The sequence below is a fragment of the Cinclus cinclus genome, chromosome 6, assembly GCF_963662255.1.
Source record: "Cinclus cinclus chromosome 6, bCinCin1.1, whole genome shotgun sequence".
In the NCBI taxonomy this organism is placed as follows: domain Eukaryota; kingdom Metazoa; phylum Chordata; class Aves; order Passeriformes; family Cinclidae; genus Cinclus; species Cinclus cinclus.
The window spans coordinates 42,031,676-42,054,543 of record NC_085051.1 but is presented as its reverse complement, the minus strand read 5'-3'; the positions used below and the strand labels follow the sequence as shown (position 1 = coordinate 42,054,543).

Here is a 22,868-nt window from a genome sequence, read left to right as displayed (position 1 = left end):
TTGATGCTGGTCTTAATATGTTTAGATGCTTCTATCTATTAAACAAAAAGGACATAAGTAACAGAGAAAATTGACAACAAAAAATACCAGGGTTTTCAGTAAGCCACTATCATTACAAGCCCTCAGATCAAATATTCATCTCTGAAAATTCTCAAAAGTCTATTTCTATCAAAAATAATCAAAACACTTTCAAAACCTAAGACAACTGAGTTGTTTATATTAGTACAATAAAGCACGCTCTTACCTTCAAGCAGTAGTCCTTTCATACTTTGAAAATTAATTCCAGATCCTGTGAGGGTTCTGTTTTATTTTAAGCATCTAAATTACTATAGTTATACTCCATGGCTTCTTCCAAATTTTCTATAATCTATGAGTCAGTACTTATAACACATTTCCAAGCGCACCATCCATACTCTATTAACAGCACTGACATGGTAAGGAAGGCAGGAGGCACAAATCATAAGAAGCAGCACAAACCTGGACAGCATGAGATACAGTGATGACAGCTTGAAGCCTAAATTTACTTTGAGGCAGACACCTTCAAGTGTCTTGACTTTCTAGATTCAAAGCACTCTTTAGGGTCAAATGCAGCCATTCCATATGGAGCAGATTCAGGTTTACCAACAAAAGAATTGAAGGAATTTTAGTCTCTCATTTGCTCAAAACTCAAAAACTAATGCTTTGCAGTGGCCGTGGCTTGGACCTGGCTGGCAGGCAAACTCAGCTGCTTGCTCACTTTCTAGTTCATCTTCCCTTCTGCTGATGACTAGGAACAAGAAGGCTCATGGCTCAGGATAAAGACAGAGAAATCACTTTCCAATTACTGTTGGGTACGAAACAGATGCAGCTGAGGGAAATTAATTTACTACTAGTTAATGTATACTTATTTATTTACTGGCTGGGTTAGCAGGAAACAAAAAGACCAATATTAAAACAGAAGGAAAACGCCTCTCCACCCCTTTTCCCAGGCTCAACTTGACTCCTTCACTGCAGATTCCAATCCCTTGCCTTTGTTACTACCACAAGCTACACACAGTTGCCTCAGTGAGGCAATAAACGTGGATGGGGTGGGTTATGGTCAGCATTTCCTCTGTGCTGCTACTTCTTTCTTACACTTTGGCTCTACTCCAGACTGGCCTCTCCACAGGCCATTCATTTTTTAGTATCCATCTGTTCCAGCATGGGGTCAGTCTTCCACAGGCTACAGCAAATAATTTGCTGTGGCATGAGGCTCCTCCTCCTCCTCTCACCTTGGTGTTACCTCTGATGTTTATCACTTTTTCCTCAAACCCCATCCCCTTCTTGGCTTTTTCTGTTCTTTCCCAGGAATGTGCTTCCACAGGTGGCACTGGCTTGGCAGATGGGCTCAGCTGTGTCCTGCAATGGGTCCATTTTGAAGCCAGATAAATCTGGCATGGGGCATACCTTAGTCTTGTCCCACAGAAGCCACCCTGCAGCTTCCAGCTTGCCCACATTTATACCCAATACATGGTTTCACATATGTGATGCAATAATTTAGATGTGTATAACACCCTCTCTTGTTCCTCCCAGTAGTATCTAAACAAGGTGCAGTCACACCTATGGATATATTGTACTTAAAGCAGATTAATTTATTTTTGCAGCTATCAGCCCACTTATGCTATAATTTTTAGGGGTCCCTGTCATTTCTGGATCTAATTTATACACCTGAGATAGTGCAGTTTGGTAGTGATATGGACCATAGGCTCATTAATCCAGGCAAGACAAACTAAAAGTCACAAATTATGGAGGAAGTAATTATTTTTGTTCTCATTTTAAGCAAGTGACAAGAGGAACTTTCTCCCTTCTACTCTTCCATTTGTCAAAAATACACTTCAAGTGAACAGAGTCAATGTGTCACTAATCATCATACTCGACAAAAGACAGAATGCAACAATCCCACCAGAGAGCATGGTCCTGCAGATGAACACACTCTGCCCCGTATTTGCCTGGTTTCAAGAACTTATCACCTACTCCAATAGGCAAGAAACACAAAAATATGGTTCTAGTTGTACTTCAGTAAAAAAAAATCCCACAAAGATTAATTTTTAATGATTTCTAAAGTCATTAAAAACAAAGCTCAGCTGCTTTGAGCTCTTTAACTAGCTCAAATGTATTCTCTGGACTTTGCCTTACCCAGGTGATATGAGTCACCCCCAAACCCCAAAACCACTTATAATATCAGCAGTTCTGGGAAAGAAGCAGTAAACTCCTCCTCCCAGGAAAAGGGTGGCTTTTGACACAGAAGTGCAAATGTGAAAGCCAAAAAGCTTCTGTAACAAGCTAATTTTTTTCTTTCATGTTCAAAGAACCAGAAACTATACAGTGACTGTCAAGCACCACCTTCATGGGTAGCTCCAAATCAGGAATTTCTTTCAGCAAGCACTGGGGAAGATGCATCGTGAACAAAGTACCACACTGCATAATGCTCTCAGGCACATGGCATTGTTCTTAGCTTGTCTTGCACAGGGCCAGGAGTGGAACATGATGATCCTTGTGTGTCCCTTCCAGCTCATTCTGTGAATCCTATGAAGGTAAGTGAAGGGATTTTCTACCCACAATTCCTCTACGGGGAAAAAAAAAAAATGTTTCCCCCAAACTTGATATATTTAAAGTTGCTTAAAACTACAATTTGCTGCTTTCATTGAAGAAAATGAAGTTCAAAGAAGAAAGAAATGAGAATCAGGCACCATGCATATCTCATAGTGGAAATATTGAGAAATCTGCTGGATTATCATGACTTTGGTCATTATGATATGTATCAGAGTAAGGACAAATGTTTTGCAGAGAACAATACTGAACAGTACTTCCTTATACCTCTATATATCTCTTATTTTCCTAGCTTTGTTTCACACCCAGTTTTGCAATCTAAGTTTTTCATTAAGGAAATAAATAAGCCTGCTAACAAATAGCTCTTCAGAGAGGAGGGGGATAAGAATAGGGCAAGCAGGAAATACATTTCAAAACTGATCAAGGGATGTTAAGACATGGCCAACGCAAATCAATATTAGGTGCCTTGCTTCAAAATTGCATGCAACAACTTATTACCCCTATCCCAAAAGAGCAGCCATCATCCTTCAGTGCCACTGCTCACATTACAAGCGATGTCTTTTCAATTATCTCAAAGGCCAGATTTACCACTCTCTATTCACAAGTTCACAAGCCCATTAATAGCCATCTTGGGAATCACTGCAAGTCTGCAGACTACATATCACATGATGATGTCTCTGATAAAGGTTTTATAAACTGAGTCAACTTGCCATCTAATGTGCCAAAATACTTTTTTTCTTAGACTGACAACAGGAAACCAAGGAAATGCCCCTCTGCCTTCTAACCCAGCATTATAATTTCATACCAGCTGCCACTGAAAGCTGGAAAAATAGGTTACAGGAAAATAATTACATGTAATAAATATATGATGTTATGAGAAATATCACCACACTGGGAGGGAATGGAAAGGTTTTGGTTGAGAACACATCCTTTAAACTGATCCTACCACTGCTGTAAAAGGATTTTGGAACAGATGTGATTGGATGGCATCTGTGTGCAGATGCACCCCGGTGGGGCTACACAGCCAGCCAAGCTCAGAACCAAGATACCCTGGATGGTTTGCAAAGACCCAACTTGGGTCTACAAGAAAGTAGCAATGCACATTTGGTGCTGCAGCTGCATGAATAAATCCTCCCAACCACAGCTGAACATTCAGGTGAAAAAGCAGTGAAATCTGCCTGGAGCTGCAGCTTGTGGACTTGTATATTTGAATTTGCACTAGTTCTGGAATATCTTCATGATGAGCCATTAGAATACAGAGACAGCACAGAATAGCCTTGGGGGATTGGTGGGGAGTTGCTGACACAAAGCACAGGCAATGCAATTCCCTATAAATGCCACTGACAGGTAAACAAAACAATAGACAGGAGCTGAAGGCCAACATTGGCATAAAACAAATGAAGGCTAGACTGACATGTATGAATACATACAGGCATTGAAACAAATTAAATTTCAAAATCTTAGGGGAAAAATTGATTTTAGGACATCATTCCAAGAGAAACAGCAAAACCAGAAATCCAGAAGGGATGAGGTAGATCTGATACAGCCAGAAAAGAGGATGCAAAGGTACAGCTATGAGGGTAAAGGACTGGACTTGATAATCTAGATAGTCCTTCCCCTGCTATGTGTTCCTTAATCAAGATGCTCATCCAGTAACCCTGAAAACCTCATCTATATGTGAAGCCCCAAAACCAAACCTATTTTTCCCATTAGAAAAAGAACACAGGAAAAATTCTGATTGGAATAAAAACTTATGAAGGTTTTTTTGTTTTAAGCAAAACAATTTTCTAACATATAAAACTATTGGAACTATATGCCTTTTAACCTACAGATGCCAGTCAAAATTGAGCTAATCTCATTTGAAAAAAATTAAGGCAGTTATCAGCAGCAATTGTAGGAGACTGTACTTAATTGGGCTCCCAAAATTTAAGTTATCAAGAAATATAAATGAGAAACTACAACCTGCTTCCATTCACAGAAACAGAGATGAGAGAAAAAAAGAATATGGTGCCAGGAGCACAACAGCAAGAAGTAATTTTTTGCATTAAAGGAAACAGAGAAGATCTGTACATGCAAAGATTTACAAGTTCTTCAAATAATTAATGCAAAAAAATTTTCTAGTCTCACAACTGGACAGAATCAGTACAGTAAGATTTTAACACATTACAGGAAAGCCCTGTAGTAACAGAACAACGGACTAAATTCCTCTTGTCAAATCCTCCCTAAACTGTTAGGGAAAAAGACTTGCTGACAAAGCAAGTCTCAGCAGTGATCCCTGGAATGATGGATGCTGCAGAGCATAAACTGATACACAGGCTTCAGTACATTAGTACCACACCACACAGAAAATCACACCCAATGGGAACCCCTACTTCTCCCTGAACATCTCTTAGTCCAAAAGCTTAAATATCTTTCAGCACATCCCAACTTTTTCCATATGTTGCCCAGCTCATTATATAATGCAAATACAGTGGGTGCTCCTGAAAGTCTGTATTAACCTCTCTGTTCTGTAGGAAAGATGTTGTTACTTCATCTGCAATGCTGCAGCACGTGCTGCCCACCTGAATTACAGCAAAAATATTACAGCAAAAGATCACTGTTCATTGAGGGCCTAGTCTCTCTGAATATATTTAGTACACAACATACCTTCTATGAAAGGACAACTTGCTAATAACAATACTGTTTGTAAGAACTGTTCAGCAATGCACCCAAAGACACAGACCAGACCCTTTCCCCTTTAAAAGGGAGAAATGCCTGCAAAGTTAATGGATTTATTCATATTGCTACTTGAGACAGCATATTAGAAGCATGAACATGGTTACCTACAAAACTGATTAATCCCACCATCTCTTTAAGGCTGATCAGTATCACACTAAAAGGGTTTAATAATCCAAAACCTGAAATCTTGTACATGGTACTGGATTTCAGATGAGATTTTCTAAAAATAATACAATAAAAGAGACATAAGATAGCAAAGGAAGCCTTAGTCAGTATAAGATACTTTTCTTTTTCATACTTAATGACTGCTATCTGCTACCTTCCAGAAACTGCAGTCTTAACATCAGTAATTGACAAGAATAAAGAATAAGCTAAAACAAGGGCTTTGTGCATTGAAAGTAAATTTGGACAGTCAGAAGTAGCAATATAATTGATTAGCAGGTATAGGTAAAAATATGCTCAGCTGATGCTTTGAACTATCCCAAATTATACCAGTTATACGAGACAGTCTTTTTCTGTAGGCTAGAAATTGTTTAAAGAAAGCACCAATAATTTAAATGTAGCAGAAAAAAAGGTATGCCAAGATACTTAAGAAAATATTCACTTTACATAAGCTTTACTTCAACTTGCTTGCAGATTGTTCAAGTTTTTACAGTCTCTTCATCTCACTATCCCACTTTTACATAACGAGGTGGAAGAAGAAAATGCCTGTATCATGTATTTAACATAAAAGCCTTTCAAACCAGCAGGAATCCTTCAGCTCAATCATGCTTTATGTACTGAAAGGTTAACTAATGGGAGAGGCTTATTAGCACAAATAACACCACTTCTGCCTTGACCCCAACAACACACAAGCTAAGCAAGCTCAGGCTCCCTACACTTAGAGAGGAAAAAGGAGCAACAACAAACACAGCACCCAGCACCTGGTGCTGGGAAGTCAGTTCTCAGAGGTGGGGACAGCAGCAGCTTTCCCAGGGCACTACCTTCCCTCAGCTGTTGATACTAAACCTCTCAGGGGTGGGAGAAGGCAGCATTTTGCAGACTTCTGATTTAAGAAAAGATGAACATTTGAAGCCAGCCAGCTACAGTTCTAAGGCAACAGCCCTAGTTATACCACTTAACCTCTAAAGCCTCAATTTTCTCATTTTACAAGCATACTTAAACTACCTTTTAAAGACATACTGTGATGTATTTTGTTCATATAGCTGTTCTAAAGTTACATGCAAAAGTATGTTTTAGGCATTCTAGTAACTGTTAGAACAATGCTTCTGAATAGGAACTGTGGCCCTTTCTCGAAAACATGGTGAGAGAAACTCCTAAGAATTTAAATGTTAGAGTTTTAGCCAAATTCCAGTGCATTTTCTCCTCAGAATTTTCTCTACTGTGTCCAGGTAGAATTGGAAAAGGCAAAATTGCCCTTAATTTCCCACATAAAACTGCAGGACTAGTCTTTCATGTTCTCTCTAACAGACAATTTTCATCTCAGTCAGTTGCACATCAATGATCAAGTTATTTTTTTCCCGCATTGAGTTCTGAAACCCTATAAAATTCTAGTCATACTGCAAACAATGTGCAATATTGCTCGGATTAGATCAAGTTAGTATTTTTTTTCTCATAAGATTCAATAGCATGTTCTTGTTTAGGATGTTCTTCCCAGCGGCTTAATAGAGAAACAATTCATTTTGCTGTAGCTGATGTAGTATGAAACAGTTGTTAACCTTTGATGAGAAGGTTACATCAGATACAAAGCTGGGGTAAATTATACTGACAATTGCCCTTGTTTAATTGCTTTTGAGTAGTATTCAGTATGTCTAAATGTGTGGAGAATTATTATTGTACCCTGCTGCTATCCATTTAACATGAAGGACAAGAATTTTGTTTTACTTTTTTGATGCAACCATAGAGAAGGTGATAAAGGCTTTAATTGCAAACGGATTTAATTTAGAACCTATTAGTGCAATTTAACCAAGCATACAGAAGATGGGTTAGTCTGAACAAGCTCCTAAGTGTAAAGATTCTTATACAAGGCAAAAAGCCTATACTGGCAATTGTTAGAAACTAAAAATATGAAAGATTTTAGTTTCTTTTGGAATGAGTACTGAAAACCTCACACTTGTCTTAAAGTCTTGGTTATTTCAAGCAAAGAACTTCCCTGGAGATGGTCTTATTTCTTTAACTCAGCCAGAAAAAGCTTCACATTACTTCAATTCCTTAGTGTTTAGTATTTAAAGGAAAAATATTTAGAAGCAGAATAGAAATTTTCTCAGCATCAAAAAAATTATCCCTAATATTTCTTTGTTTATTCACTTACTTACAAGACTGTGTGACAAAACTTGAAAATCCCAATTATTAGTTCTGAAATACTAAGAGAAACTAATGCAAAACAGGAAAGGCAACTAATCTTAGGTTTATGGAAATGATCATCTATTATACAGCCTTAAATGACATGTTCTACCTAAACAGTACAGTCAAAAGAGAGAGTAAAATAAATATCAAGCAAACCACAGTATTTGTTTGTACAGTGTACAAGAACAAGCAATAGCATTATATTTATTGCCATACAGGGTACATACTGTGAGGTGCTCTGAGATATGATTGTTTAACATCTAATAGCAATTCACAGAACCACAAGGAATCCTAAGACAAACCTGGACAAAATAAGCAAGTTTCAAGCTCCAGAATGCATTTTAAACACAGGCTGAATATTTAGGGATGAATCCTTCTGTGAGTGATCTCATTTGCTTCTAATTAGGAGCAATTACTTTATTTCTGTACTTAGACTGAAATTCTAGTGTCTGACTTTGCCAGATGTACAACACTAAAAGTGGCAGACTTGTATTCTGAAAAAATGCTGTCCACTGCACCAAACCACTATGATCTTAGTAGATGCTTCTGTGACTCAGCAAAGCTCTCTTTTAAGTTTCAGTATTAAGTTGCTATTATCTTTAAGACAGGTTTCAGAAAATTAACAAAATGGAACTTCCCACTGAGTATCCTCCATCTCCTCCAATTCTAAATTTTCACTTTCTGTTGTTCAGATGAATTCAAAAGATTTGAGAGCCAAACTCCCCAAATTATTTTTTGGATTGGTGACCCCAATCAGGCTAATTTATGGTCTAATTAGCAATTTTACTATTCATGCCAGCATTGCCCTACCAACTCTTTCTTCCCTGTCTCAAATCATCTTCATAATGTTCAATGACAACTGCACAAACACTAGGATCTATGCACAAACTGTCACTGAGTGAAGAGTTAATGAATCCCTGTATCAAAGCACTGAGCTTTCCACGCTGCCTGAATGGAACTCAGGATCTAAAATCCATCATCTTTAGCCACGGGACATCAGTGTGCCATTTCCCGCACCGCTGCATCCAGCGCTGTGCCTTCATTCCAACACCTGGTGCAGACACCGGCAGCAGAGCAGGGAGTGGAGCGCCAAAGGTCACTGGGATAACAGGATGGGGCAGGGTGCCAAACGCTGCCAGCCATGAACAGCCACACCGTGGTGAAAAACTCCCTCAGGTTTGTGGGTTTAGTCTCAGCTCATGGCCTCCTACCAGACCCCTGCTCTAGAGCTAGGAGATAACACTAAATGGAGAATTCCTATGGCACAATATGAACCAATTAAATTGTATAAAAATGGATTATTAATCACCTTCTAAAAATAAGAAAAGAAGTACCGATAACATGTTTTAAAGCTGGCATGAAAACAAAGTCCGTTGCCTGTCTTCAAATTAGTTTTCCCTTACTAATTCTTATGTGCTCCAGGGAACAATAAATGCAGCATGCACAAACACATGGGACTTCAGAGACCAAAAGGGTTTAGGAAAGGACAGAAAAAGAGCATTTTGGGACAAGATCATTGTGTATTTAAATAGAATGCTTCCCTTAAAAAAAAAAAAAAAAAAAAAAGTCAGGCTCTCTGGCAGTTTTATACCAGCTGGCAAAAGAGCCAGTGACGAGCATATCTCAGATGTGAGACTCATCCAGATACAGCCTCTCTGAGGCAAAATAAAAATGCTGAAATCATATATATTTTCTAAGGGGATTTTTTATTCTATAAACCGGGCAAGCAGCTATATTACAGTCCATTTTTTTGTGCAGATGATCTGCATGTGGTAGCCTAAAATACATTCACTTTCATTTTTCAAAGTACATGGTCAGGAACACAGGCCCTCTTCCAGGTCAAGACTATGCATGACAGCTTGACCCTGCCTAGTAACTAATCACCCTTTAAGCTGCTCATTCACTTACTCCTCCCTAGTGAGGATGCAGAGAAAATCAGAAAAGCAAAAGTAAGATGTCTTGTGCATGCAGATAGTTTAATAAGGGAAACAAAGCCATACTGCCTCCCACTTACATGCAGATGTTGAGCAACTTTCTTGCAGGAAGCAGGGTCTCAACACACATAACCCACTTGGAAAGACATAGGCCATTAACCATCAACATCCCCACCCACCCTTCCTCTTCCTGCATTTTGTTGCCAGGCATATTATCTTATGGTATGGAATGTCACTATGGTCAGTTTGGGTTTGCTGACTTGGGCCAATCACAGTATAACTGAAAAGAAAATAAATGACCAAATATACACACTCATTTTCATCTGTTTATACTTATTCTCATTCAGCAATTCCATCTCTAACTTAGGGATAACGTACTTTTTTCCTAAACTCATTGCTTAAAAATTAGAATGGGTTACATCAGATTCTGTGGCCTTCAGTGGTGTTCTGGTGGTAAATGATGGATCCTCCCTAGCCGGGGTCTACTTAAGCAAAGCTCGTCCCAAAATCACTAACTAAATTCCTTCTTGTGGGGAATTCAGAAACTGGAACAGCCTCAAAATACTATTCTGAAGATCCAGAGGCTTGATGGCAGTTTATCATACAGAACAAAATGAGGGAATGCAGACTAAACCAGCAGCACACATGAATGATTTCTGTCTCCACAATTACAATAAGAATGACACGCATCATCACTTGCAGCTGTTTCTCTCCCCATTTCATCTCTATGTTTGGTATGTGGTAAAGCACAAAAAATTAGGTGTAGTGGTAAAAAGCGAATGAACATACAGAAGCACTGAACCCACAGCTTAAGACATGCAGTTTTTTAAGTATCCATTGTGGAAGAATTTCCTGCTATAGGTTTGGACTTTTGCTTTGAATGAATTCTCAAGAGAACAACAAAAAAAAGAAATATCACAAGGAATGATCTGATTCTCTAGCAACACTGATTCCATGTGCTACAGTCTGTTCACACAAACACCTCATGCTTCATATGCAACATTGATCTGGACGGTATGCTATCCATTTTTACAGGACTGCCACCTCATATTTCATTGCAAATCAGGAGAGAAAATAGTTTCAGAGGCTGTAATTTTTTGTCATATAAAACTGACATCTTAGTCAATAAATTTCCACAATATCTGAAAGACTCATAATTAAAAAATGAATTCTAATAGAATAACTGTAAATTAAACAGGCAAATATATAACTTCAAAATAAAATATCTTCTTTGACTTCAAATCTTACAAATAGGAAGAGTTCACAGTGGACACTCCAGAACATACATGACATTAAGAAAACAGGCTAACTACTAAAAAGTCTCTTTAGAAGAGTATGAACAACTTTTACAATCTTTAAAATATCATCAGATCTTGATAAACCATAGCCATTACTACTACTTTTGGATTAGATTTTAATTTAGTGATGCACATTAGAGAACAGTGGTCATCAGATAGCTTTTGCCATCTGTTATCACCAATAGAACACCCAGGGAAGTGTGAGGAGGTTGGCATCCAGTAAATAGCATCCAAAAGAGTCTGTGAATGGAACATCTAAAAAGGCTCCAGGAAAAGAGGTATCCCTAGGATTTTTTGTTAACCAAGGAAAATCCCTGTCACTTTTATTATTACTATTATAATTAAATATAATTGCATCTGAAAAAGTCAAGATGCTAAATATATATAAAATAAATTACATTAAAATCAGTGTTTTTCTCTTATAATTTGTTTTATGGTCTAAGTAGTTGGCTTTTCAATGTTTACTTTATTATCACTTCTATCTGTTTTCATAGCTCTGATTTAAAAATCTATTTATCCCACTTTTCTATTAAAATTTTACCCAGACTGCCTTGTTGCTCTTGACAATTGAAAATGGCTTAATGGAAGGTTTTGAAGAAAAGAAGATGGATGAAGTCTAAGTATGACAGCACAAGCATGTGGTAGTTTTTAGACAGTTACAAAAGATCTTAGTCTCATGAAAAGTTTACATGCAATTTGCTAAGGAATCCTAAATTGTCTTGCATTTTAAATGTCATTTCAAGATGCACCTTTAACTTCAGATTTCATTTTTTTTCCCAAAATAATCCTGATGTAAGCTCACTTCTATTTCTTTGTACCATAAACCAGAGATAACTAAGTCTTACAGACATTCAAGAAGTCAATAACACTTTAAAAGTTCCTCTTCAACTTTCTTATTGCATGTCACAGCATGAGTCTCAGACCACATTCTTTATTTGAACAGTTAGGTAGAGTCAGTTATATATATATATATATATATATATATATATATATATATATATATATATATATATATATATATATATATGTATATGTATATATGATGAACAGTAATACCATACCCAGAAGAGCACAGCAGCATGCCTTTGCTCCTCATGAATGACTGGAAAATCCTCCTAATCCATCCTGACCACAAAAGAACAAGAGAAATTAAAGATGAACTAGTTCTATATTTACTGCTAGTGAACAGCTTCAGGGATAAAATTAGCCAAACTACAGAGGAAGCATTGAACGGAACTTTTAGCAAAAAAAAAAAAAAAAATCTACCGCAATTAGTAGATCTTATTTAAATATCTGAAATAATCTGAAATCAGCACCATGCAAGAGTAGTTTGAAAAAAAAGAATGGGAAAGAAGCTGAAAAATTGTCATTACTTGCTTTTCCAAAACTGGTTGGGAAGAGAAATAAATAATTTTCCTTTTTTTTTTTTTAATCAATGCCTGTGTCTCAGGTTCAATTTGTTTCAGTCTATTCAGCAAATTTTTTTTTATAATTAAAAAAAAACCCCAGTCATTAAAATGTTCAATTAAGGGTAGAGAAAGGTAAATGTTTGAGACCAAGATATAAAGAAAAAATATGTGCCTTCATCATTAATGCTGAAAAGAGTCACTGTGCAAGTACTTTTCTTAATGCAAAACTACAATTTCTTTCATTGGTACTTGTGTCCATTTCCCCTCTTCCTTCCACTGATTACTACAAATAAGAGCCTGGCTTTCTTTTACTCTGTAACAGCCCATAAGGCAACCAAGAGCAACATAATCCCATCTTAGACTTTTTCTACAGCCTTAAAAAATTCACCTCTCTTTACTTCTCCTCACGTGCAAGAATACCATTTCCAGTTAATTGAGAGCATTTTACACGCCATAATATAACACCTGAAGAATATACATTGCCTTGCTCAGACATGTCAAGTCACATTTATTTAATTTGAGTCAGAGTTCCAACCAATTAGGCTTAGCACTGTTCACTTTTACAGTTTTCTGGGGTTCTTTTTGTTTTGTTTTTTAGAAAGGAAGAAAAACTGTTTTTACATTTCAAAAATGCCAAGATTCGATCTCATTTTCATTTCAGCACATAAGCTAAATATTTGGCTGTATCACAAAAGAGAAAAATCAGAATGGGAGACAGTCCAATGGCTCAAGCCATATCTATCCCATTCCAATGAATCTGAATTTTATAAAAGGATTCAAAACAAAAACTACTTAAGATGCTGACATTGAGTACTAAAACATTGCTTCTGGTTGTTTCAGAACCACCCTGCAATGTACCCAGTGTTTCAACGTGATTCTCAATGTGGCAAACTCCAGCAGCAGATTAAAGCCCTTCACTCACATTAGGTTTGTTTTGGTCCCTGGAATTCCTTCCTGTTTACTTACATACTCAAGGTTGCATGAAATGTCAACATTTCCCCAGCGAACTGAAAATTTGCAAATGGCCCAATTTCCCTTCCACTCTGAATTAATGCATAATACATTGCAAATAATCTGAACATCAAGTAACATGACCAGCCTCTACCTCTAGTAACCTTGGCTATTTGCCAGACAAAACCACAGCAAACAGCCTCTTCTCCTCCCAAAGAATTTCATAAAGTAACAAACTCCAAGTGTCTCCATTCCTAGTGTCCTCATTTTCTCAAGTAATTCAACTATCCTAAAACGCCCCTCACTCAGGTTCTCACAAAAGTCTATTTTTTTTTGTGCAAAGCCATGTTGCACTAACATCAAATTCTTTTGAACTACCCTGCTAAAGCAAGCATCAGCTGTATCAGCTGGAGGATCTGTTCAGTTCTCACTTAACTTTCTTCATGAGGAAAAGAACAATAACCTATCATTCCCTCTTATTCTTGGCCTTTCAAGAATAGTAATACTTCACCATAAATTCAGCTGTATTCAGCACTGTGCCTATGAACCAGTAGATTGCCACTGATGCAAAATGTTTCTTCACTTTTTGAAAAAATCCTTCTATTGAATCACATAAGGCTTTTGAGTTTTGTTTGTTTCCTCCTCCCCCGATTACTTTCAGCATCAAGATTTGATTCTCTGTGCAGCCCATTCAGCAACTCTACAAAACCCTCAAGAACTACTGTAAGCAGTTTAATCTGGTAAGAATTGAAGACATAGAAAGTACAGAACATGACATGTGGTATTTTAGAGTAACAGTTTTCTTCAAACACATATCCAGTTAAGAGAAACACAGGTCGGGAGAGACATGGGCTTGTGTGTACTCACTATGTGCAGCTGCAGAAAATCACCAAGCCCAGGGGCACTGTCAATCCGGACAAGAATGCCATCCTTCACTGTTGTGCTGAAGCCCACAGCAAGACGGTCTGTCCTTGTGCTCGGTCTGTCATTGGCTGGCCAGGTGTACAGGATGAGACCTCCACTCTTCCCAAATATATACGTGGCACCAGCTACAAGATACAAAGCCAAAGAAAAATGTATTAGCTACTTATTTGCCAAGTCTGGTGGTAATACTGTGACTTCTGAGAGGAACAACATAAGCAAGCACATACTTTCATAAGTTACAGGGGTGAAATCAATGGTCCTGGTCCTGCTGGCCAGGCCTGATGAAGTATATTATTAGTTCCTCAATAAATACAAGCAGCACTTAAGACAAAGATAAGTGAAGAGTTTATGAAAAATTATCAAGACGGTTTATAAAGAATGAATGATTTCATTACCAAACACGGCTGGATAGAACACTGCTGTTCAGAGGGAAAAAACACTAGCCACTCCTGCTTCAAAAGCATAGGCTTCAATCTTATGAGATTCAAACAGAATCTTTAGCATTTCTCCTTGAGGTTGGACTTGCCTTCAGCTAAAGACTATTCACGCATAGGAGACTATACTTTTCTCAAGGCTTCGAGATTTTTTGACATCTAGTCCACATATTTCCAGCACCACTTGTCTTGTCACCACTGAGCCTAGGAATTTGTTCCTCGCCCTTGTTTTTAAGGACAACACTAAACCTCTCTCATGCTGAACACTGTCCTCCCACATTCATGAGGGCCATCTGAGCTGAGGAAGGCAGAAATGCAAGTGAAGAATTGTTGCAGACGAGGAAGCTGAGAAGCAAAAGCATTTGGAGTTCACATTCTGACTTGTACTCAGTCTGAGTTAGAAGCAAGATTTTCTAACTCAGCAGTTATAAAATCAGCCTTAGAACTTCTTGAAAAATATATCTAAAATTCCTGTCCTGTCCAAATCTACAGGCAGACCAGGAACAACACACCTCCATGTTTCAGCCACTTACTGCACCTCATTTTTCTGAGCACTATTAGAATGATTACAGAATATTAAGCAAAAATAACCAGCTTCTCTTACTGCAACAAGGACAGAACATATGTAGAAAGTACAGGCAATTACTGAGTACATTTTCTAATCTGAGTGAAACTACAACTGAGAATTATTTTATTTTTTTTTACCATACCAATTAGCAACATGCATCACACAATCCTGTATGGAGTAAAAGTAGATAGATACAGAAACAGGTAGGATCATAAAACAGCAATTTCTACACCTGCCTACAAGCCTGAAGTTGCACTGAAGCTTTCTATGACCTGAATTCCAAATAAATGCTACACATTAGTAGAAATAGTTGATACACTTCTCCCTTGCTTAAGAGGCTTCCCCTACACATCTCAGAACACGTTACCAAAGCAGACATCAAAAACTCAGCCACAAAGGAATGAAATTATTTGTGAACAGCTGACTCAATGACAGTGTGAAAATGAATGATGTTTCCTTCTTCCCTTCCAGGCCTGTGCACATCCAGCAGAACACGCCCTCAAGTAAATTCAGACAAACGTGTCCAAACTCGGGGTTACATAGGAAATTTCAGTCATAATTCTGAATTACCAAAAGAGCACATTCTGGCATTCTGGAACTGTTCACATACACTATTTCAGTTTAAGAAAGAATTATTTTACAGACTCAGTCTCCTCATTCAGCTTTAAACTCTGAACTTCTTAGGTTATTTCATATGCTGGTATAAAGGTCCTTAGAAGTTTATTAGTAATCAGAACCTTCTGCTATTTAACAAAAAAGCTATCACTTCAACTACAGGAAAATTCAGGATAATGGCATTTTGCTCTTCTTTCTTGGCAGGAAACAGAAATTTAGGTAATTTTCAAGAAGCAATGTTGTCAAAGAATAAAATCACACATTGTGCATGACAACAGGTTACATGAGCAAATCAAGAGCTATTTCACATCAGGAAGGAAACCTTGGTAACACCTGTAATTAGCAGCCTTTTAATCATCAGGCCTCTGATAACTAAATAATGGAGACCTGACAGTTTATACAGACATTCAAAAAATCCTGCAAAATCTCAATAAGAAAACGTAGATGTTTTTCCAAATTTACATAAAGAAAAAAGTATTGGTGACCATTACCTTACTGTACCCGGACTAGGCAGTTCATTTACTATTTCCATGACCAGAAAAGGCATGTAAAAGGAATGCAGGTTAGATTAATGGCATGAAAGCAAGTGAGAAGAGATCAGGCATACATCTGCAGAAACTAAGTAAGGAGACAAAATTTGCTGCTGTGGGAAGCATCATAATTTGGTCATGTAATAAAAAAGCAGTTCCAAAAAGCATGGTATACAGTGAGTTATTCCACCCTTGCAAGTGGAGATGAACAGAGCAACAAGGAAGAACTGCTAAGATCAATTTCTGTTCTAATAGAGAATTTTAATAACACAGATCGAAAGTTTTGCCAGAAATTGGATCAGACATTTTGATCACTGTCCCCAAAATTCGGGTTCTTGGTCATATGTTTGCAGCTTAAAGGTAGACTCCACATTTGACCATTCTGTTTCTAGTCAGAGAAACAACTGTAGGGTAGCTTCTCAGGTCTTTACTTGGCCAGATAGTTCAGCATCTTATTTATTTATGCTTGCTACACTTGGCAAAATACAATCCATGCTTTGACTACCAGCTCAAAGGGGGAGCAAACAACACCTTTTGTACAAACCAGAAAAGAGAACCAAAACTTTCAAATTACATCTGTCTATTACTCCCCAAAAAATTATGACATCACAATGCAAACAATAAAACATCACTTGAAACCTGTATGCTGCCAAAAGGATGCACATTGGCTGAGTAAAAAAATGAAGCTTCTCACAGTTGTTTTTAATACTTAACTCATTCTGGCCACATCAGATACACTACACACATGCTGCACAACTCCAAATTTGCATTAATTTCCTAGGAGTAAAAAGAGTAAAAGAATGACAAAAGAATATTTTGAGGACAGTCCAAGAAAGGAAACTGTGTCCATACGCATTAACAATAATAATTATGAAAATAGGTAAAGTTTTCACCTAGCTTTGCAATATACTCCCAAAGAGCATGGATGATTTAGCTGACTCTTCATTACTTGAAATCGCTTCAACTAGGTCAATTTTAGGTGTGCTGAAACATCTATAGTGCCTCAAGATCACCTAACAGGTGTTTTCAATTGACATCTTCTGCAAAGTTACTCCTTTGGGTCTTGTCCACTAAATGCACTGCATTCAGCATAATACAGCTTCTTTGCCTCACAGTTATATTAGACGCATTTCCAGCTACCATTATGAAACAAACTAGGAACAGAAAACTAAAAAAAAGAAAAAAAAAAAAGAGAGAGAGAGAGAATTGTCCCATTCCTTCTGCACTTTCATATTTACTAAGGCATCAGTCTTGACAAAAGCTATTCATCCTTCTCCAGTTATAAGCTGTCCTTGTTGCCCTCGATCCTAAACTTCAATTACATTGTTATCCTAATCCCTCTTCTACTCATCTTCCTATCTCACTATACATCACACCAAATAAAAATGCAATTAGACAAAAGAATTAATTATATCTCAGGGACCAAAACCAAGCTAGACATCGACACATCCTCTGCCTTCAAGCATATACACCAATGTTCTTACATTATATGAATGATCTGCAATATCTAGATATCCCAGGGCCATCTTGTGAGCTCACTCAATCACACACAAAGATATGGAAGTCTCATCGAAACTGAGTATCATCAATCAGGATGGAAAGTCTCACTCCATGTAAAGATCCTCTCTGGCACTTGTACATCTCGATGACTCAGTTGTGTTTTCCACACCCCGAGTTTAAAAGGTTTATTGATACAAATGCCTGCTTGATTAAAACAAAAGGAGATGGAGGTTAAAAAGGTTACAGAGGATCTAATCACCATCATCATCTGGCTCATTTGACCATTCCATCACAGGATCCTTCCTGGGAGAAAGAAAGACAGACCTAATAGTTTCTATGATATGACTGCTGAAACATCCTTTTATTTATCAAGAGCTTTAAGTTGCCTAAGAATAAAGAAAAGCAAGCTTCTGTGCTTAGAGTTCTCATGAGCTAGCTCTTCCTTTCAGGATGCTCACTCTTCCCTTGACAAACCCTCTGAGACTGAAATTGAACATCATATTCATCTCAAAAAGCAGGCTTTGTTTGACATGAAACTGAAATTCCTTTCTCACTTCAAAATACAAAGGAGCTTGTATAAAAAAAAGGAGGAGGAGCTATAAAAGCTGCAGGACTAACACAAAACAGAAGCAGCAATTCAGATCATGCCTGCTTTCTGTGTTTGTCTTTTTTAATGACAGCAAATTAATACAAGTCACTTTCCTCCCAGTATGTGTGCATCAGCCAACAATCGGATCAGACAGTGTGTTGCTTCTTATTAGCTACACTGCATTAAAAAGATTGGAAGAGGAAAAGGAGAGCAAGGGAGTGTTCCTGGAACTACTACAAGGTCCAAGATCATTAATTCTTGAAACATGCATTTCTCTAATTCTGGGATACCAGGAAGATTGAGGTTTTTTCCAAATATGAATTTACCATGGGGCATGTTTATCATGTTGGGGGTGTTTATCATCTCAGAAGGAATTCAGGGATTAGCTCCTGACTAAAACAGATGCAAGATAACCACAGGCACACCAGTTTAAACATAAAAGATTGCAACACTGAAAATACTTCAGCAATACCTTAATTTCCATTATAACAACATGACTGGTCAGACAAAGATCACTGTCATGCCTTCAGCACTGATCCTAAGTTTTCCAGAGAAAACTAAGAGTAGAACAAGCCTATTTCCTTTAAATACGCACTCAGACCATGAGTCTTGTCATCAATTAACACAGCCTCAGGTGGTTTGTTTATACAGTAATCCCGAAGAGATCTATTTTTCAAGTACTTATCCAATCTCTCTTTGAATACATTTAAAAGTTTTGCATCACCATAATGTCTTGCAAACCCTTCCCAATGACTCACACAAATCTGCCATTGATGTAGCAAGTTAAATATTAGCCCGCTGTGGGCCCTATCAGCACAGCATCTTGCACTCTATTAACAGAACCTGAGGCTGTTAGTAGATGAAGTGATTATCCCCCTTTACTCAGTGGTTGTTAAACTGCATCTAGAATAATGCATCTGATTTTGGACTGACTGGAGCGTGCTCAGTGAAGTGTCACAAAGGCAGTTGGGTGGATGAAGTGCCTGCCTTGTGAGGAAATGCCAGCAGATTGGGGCTTTATCAGCTTGGAGATGACACAGCTCCAAGGGGACCTAAGGGCAGTCTTACAGCACCTGCAAAGAGGTTATGGAAAATCCAAAGCTAGGCTTTTCACAGTGGTGCACAGCTGAAGAACAGAATGCAGCTGCCATACTTCAAAGTGAAGTATGAATATGCTGCAGAGAACCTGACTCTGCAGCAAGGAAAGAACTTTCTTCTCACTAGGACAGACATGCAAACAAGTTGCCCAAAGAGATTTCAGTCTCTGTGTATGGAAGTTTTCAAGATATGACTACATAAAACCCCAAGCAACCTGACCTGACCTTACAGATGACCTTAGTCCAAACCCCTGCTTGGAGCAAAGATCTCCTGGTGTCACTTTCAGTCTGAGTGAAAAGGGATCACCTTTTTCTGTGAAAAAGCATCTTTTTCATACTTGCTCTTGCTAAACAGATGATGTGCTCCTAGTTCTCGTTCTGGAAGGCACAGTAATCTGTCCCTATATCTATGCTCTCAGTGTCAACTTTGCCTTGCAGACTTATATCACCACCCTCAATCCTTAAGTAATTTCTTTCAGTAAAGAGACCAGTTGTGCTATCAAATTCAGCTCCCACAGATTTATGCAGCTAGATGACAGTTATCAATCTAGAAAAAATCCACAAGGACAATTCCTTGAGGTCTTCTTATTTTTCTTTTTTTTTTTTTCTACACATTACAGAGTATGAAAAACATTTAAAAACCCAAACTCCCCACAGTACTAATAACAAAATAGAAAACAAAAGGCTTAAAACCACTATGCACCAGAATAAGAGAGAAAAGAAACTACAAACACAACTGAAATATGTAATGCTCTGGGTAAAAGTGCCTGGGAAATTGTGACCCTTGCAGAACAGCAGGATATGTTTACTTGGGTCAAGTTATCCACCACCTACAAAGAGACTCCATTATTTCATTACATGCAACTGTGACTAAATTCAGTAAAGATAGATGGAACCATTTCTTAGTTGCATTCTGCTGCCAAAGAGGAGGCAGCATCAGGATGCAATTTCTTATTTATTGGTATTTCCTGTTAAAAGAGAACACAGAGATGTCCTTCAAGAAGCCCAGAAGGCAGTGTGTCAGAGGAGCTGAATACAGAGACTGCTGTTAGGAAGTTAGCACGATTCATAGCTCACTTGGTGCTTGGAGGAAGAACAGGAATGTTGGTTCAATACAGTTTTACAGAATCTGAATGGTAACAAATTGGCCTAGATACCCCTCAGGATGGATGAAGGCCAAAATGCTATTACTGATCCCAGCCCAGTCAACACTCCAGATAATCTCTTTCTAGTGTTTATCTTTAGCTATACTTTATTTAGTCCATTAAAACAAATTAACCCTAACAAAAAGATGGAAACAAAACAAAGAAATCCAAACAAACAAACAAAAAAACCCAGAAAAAAAACAAAAAAAACCCACACCAAAACCAAAACAAAACTGCAAAGACAACTTCTGTTCTCTCAGCTTCATTTAGTCACTTCAGGTTAAGTAGCATGACACCTTGCATGACCAGTCTAATTCTATAAGGTTTTGCTTGTTTTAACTGAAGGCAATCCTTTACTCTTCCTTACTTGCTCACATTTCCTTAATCATAGATACCAAACCAGAAAATACAGTTTAAATTTACTGTCTTCACTGTCATCACTGCAAGAGACCAAACCCAAATTTTCAGTCTTCGTCAGATAGCTAAAAAATGTTGGGCCAGAAATATCAGCTACTAGGTATTTATTAGAGCCTCAGAAAGTAAGAACTTTACCAAATTTAATATGCTAAATTAGCAGCAGAGCTTGGAAAAAGAAGCAAGTTTTCAGGTCTCTAACTTCTTGCTGGCTATTAGGATTTCAACAGTATTCTTTTGAAATTAACTACTTCTATCACCACTAGCCATGTTTTGGTACTCATCAGAGCAGTCTCAGAGCTTGACTCCTTAGAATCTTCCAGTTCACCTTAGTTTAAAACTAAACTGGAAGATGCAATTGAGCTTTAAGAGGATACTAGCCTATAGTAACAGTAAAATAACAGTTGTTATTGTAGATATAGCCTAGTCTTCTATGATTAAATAGGGCCCATTTTGGTCTATCAAGGAAAGAAATTCAGAGTTCTGAGCTTTATGACCTTGCCACGAATATGACACTGTCCCTCACAACTCCAGGAAGGTAGGTCAAGGATGAGAACAAATGCCTTTATGGAAGTTCACCATTCCCAAGGCTCTCTAACCTTCTCCAAGGTCACAAAGTGGGAGCTTAAAAACAAAAAGTATGCAGAGTTAGTAATAGGGCATTGAAACTAGTATGAAATTATATGCAGCTTTTCTTGCTATTACCTCTTCTTGCCACCATCAAAGGACATCCACCACTAGAAGAGATGGACACAAGCGAACTTCGTACAGGCAATCTGTTAAAAGTACCATGCCAGAGTAAAAGACAAGTGTAATGGTTGTTTAATCGCTCTTACCATGAAGTGCCAATTCTTTAGTGTCTTATGACATTCATGAATGATGCAGAGGACTGGCATGATGAATGCAGAGCAATTCCAACTGACAGATACTTCCAGAGAATTTATATCCTTCCCACACTCCCAGGACAAAAGGGCTCTTGAGCCGAGTTATCATTTGTTCCATGAGAGGATTTACAATCTTGCCAGCAACTCCTTTTACCTTACTCTCTAAAGCGTTTATTTTGATATACTGATTGTGATCATTCAAGAACACCTGTATCTGAAGAAATTCATCAGGGGAGAGAAAAAGCAGAGTGGCTCTGAATAACTTGCTTACCTTGACTTGGGACTTCATTCCCCTCAGTCAGTTTGCTTTGTCTTTGATATCAGTTCTTTCCCAGCATCCTCTGCTATCCCATTGTGTTACATTACAAATGTAATGTCACTTAAGGGAGACATGTAATCTCCCATGCCTGGCTACCTTCCTTCATGGCAAAAGGTCAAGTTTAGCCTCCAAAACCATCCACCACAGTGCCTTCTTATCATTTCACTAGAAAGCACACGAGCATCACAGTTCTCACACCACCCTAGAGTGGCCTCTATCCTACACTTACACATAGCAACTGCTCCTGCCATGAGATTCAGTGGCAAAGGAGCACCTGGACCTTATCCAGAAGAACAGGGTGATACAGGCACACAGTACCACAATCTTGGCAGCACTTCGACACCAAGCTATTCCCACTGCCATGATGAACATGTCAGCATCAGACGTGTATTGCATGAGGCAGTTTAGCTAATGCAACGCTTCTTGCCTCTGGCAGAGGCTACCAGTAAGTTTTGTAAGTTGATATTCAGCCGCTCTCTAAAAGCTTTATTCAGCACTATTGTATTCTGAGAAATTCAGCAGTTACTATCTTGACTAAAATACATCATCACCTAAGAGGCCTCTGTGGCCTTCAGCACCAAGCAACAGTGTCACACAAGTGAGGATAATGAAAGGCCTGTGGGCT

The 22,868-nt window shown here is 38.0% G+C and overlaps 1 protein-coding gene across 11 annotated transcripts in view; it reads right to left on the bottom strand.

The window, feature by feature from the left end:
• The window catches only part of NRXN3 (neurexin 3), a 900,390-nt gene that overhangs the window by 231,027 nt on the left and 646,495 nt on the right, over positions 1-22,868 (bottom strand). For all 11 annotated transcript variants that reach the window (XM_062495263.1, XM_062495267.1, XM_062495265.1 and 8 more), the window contains one exon: positions 14,092-14,273. In XM_062495263.1, the coding sequence (XP_062351247.1) occupies positions 14,092-14,273 (182 nt within the window). The remainder of the gene's footprint in view (positions 1-14,091; positions 14,274-22,868) is intronic.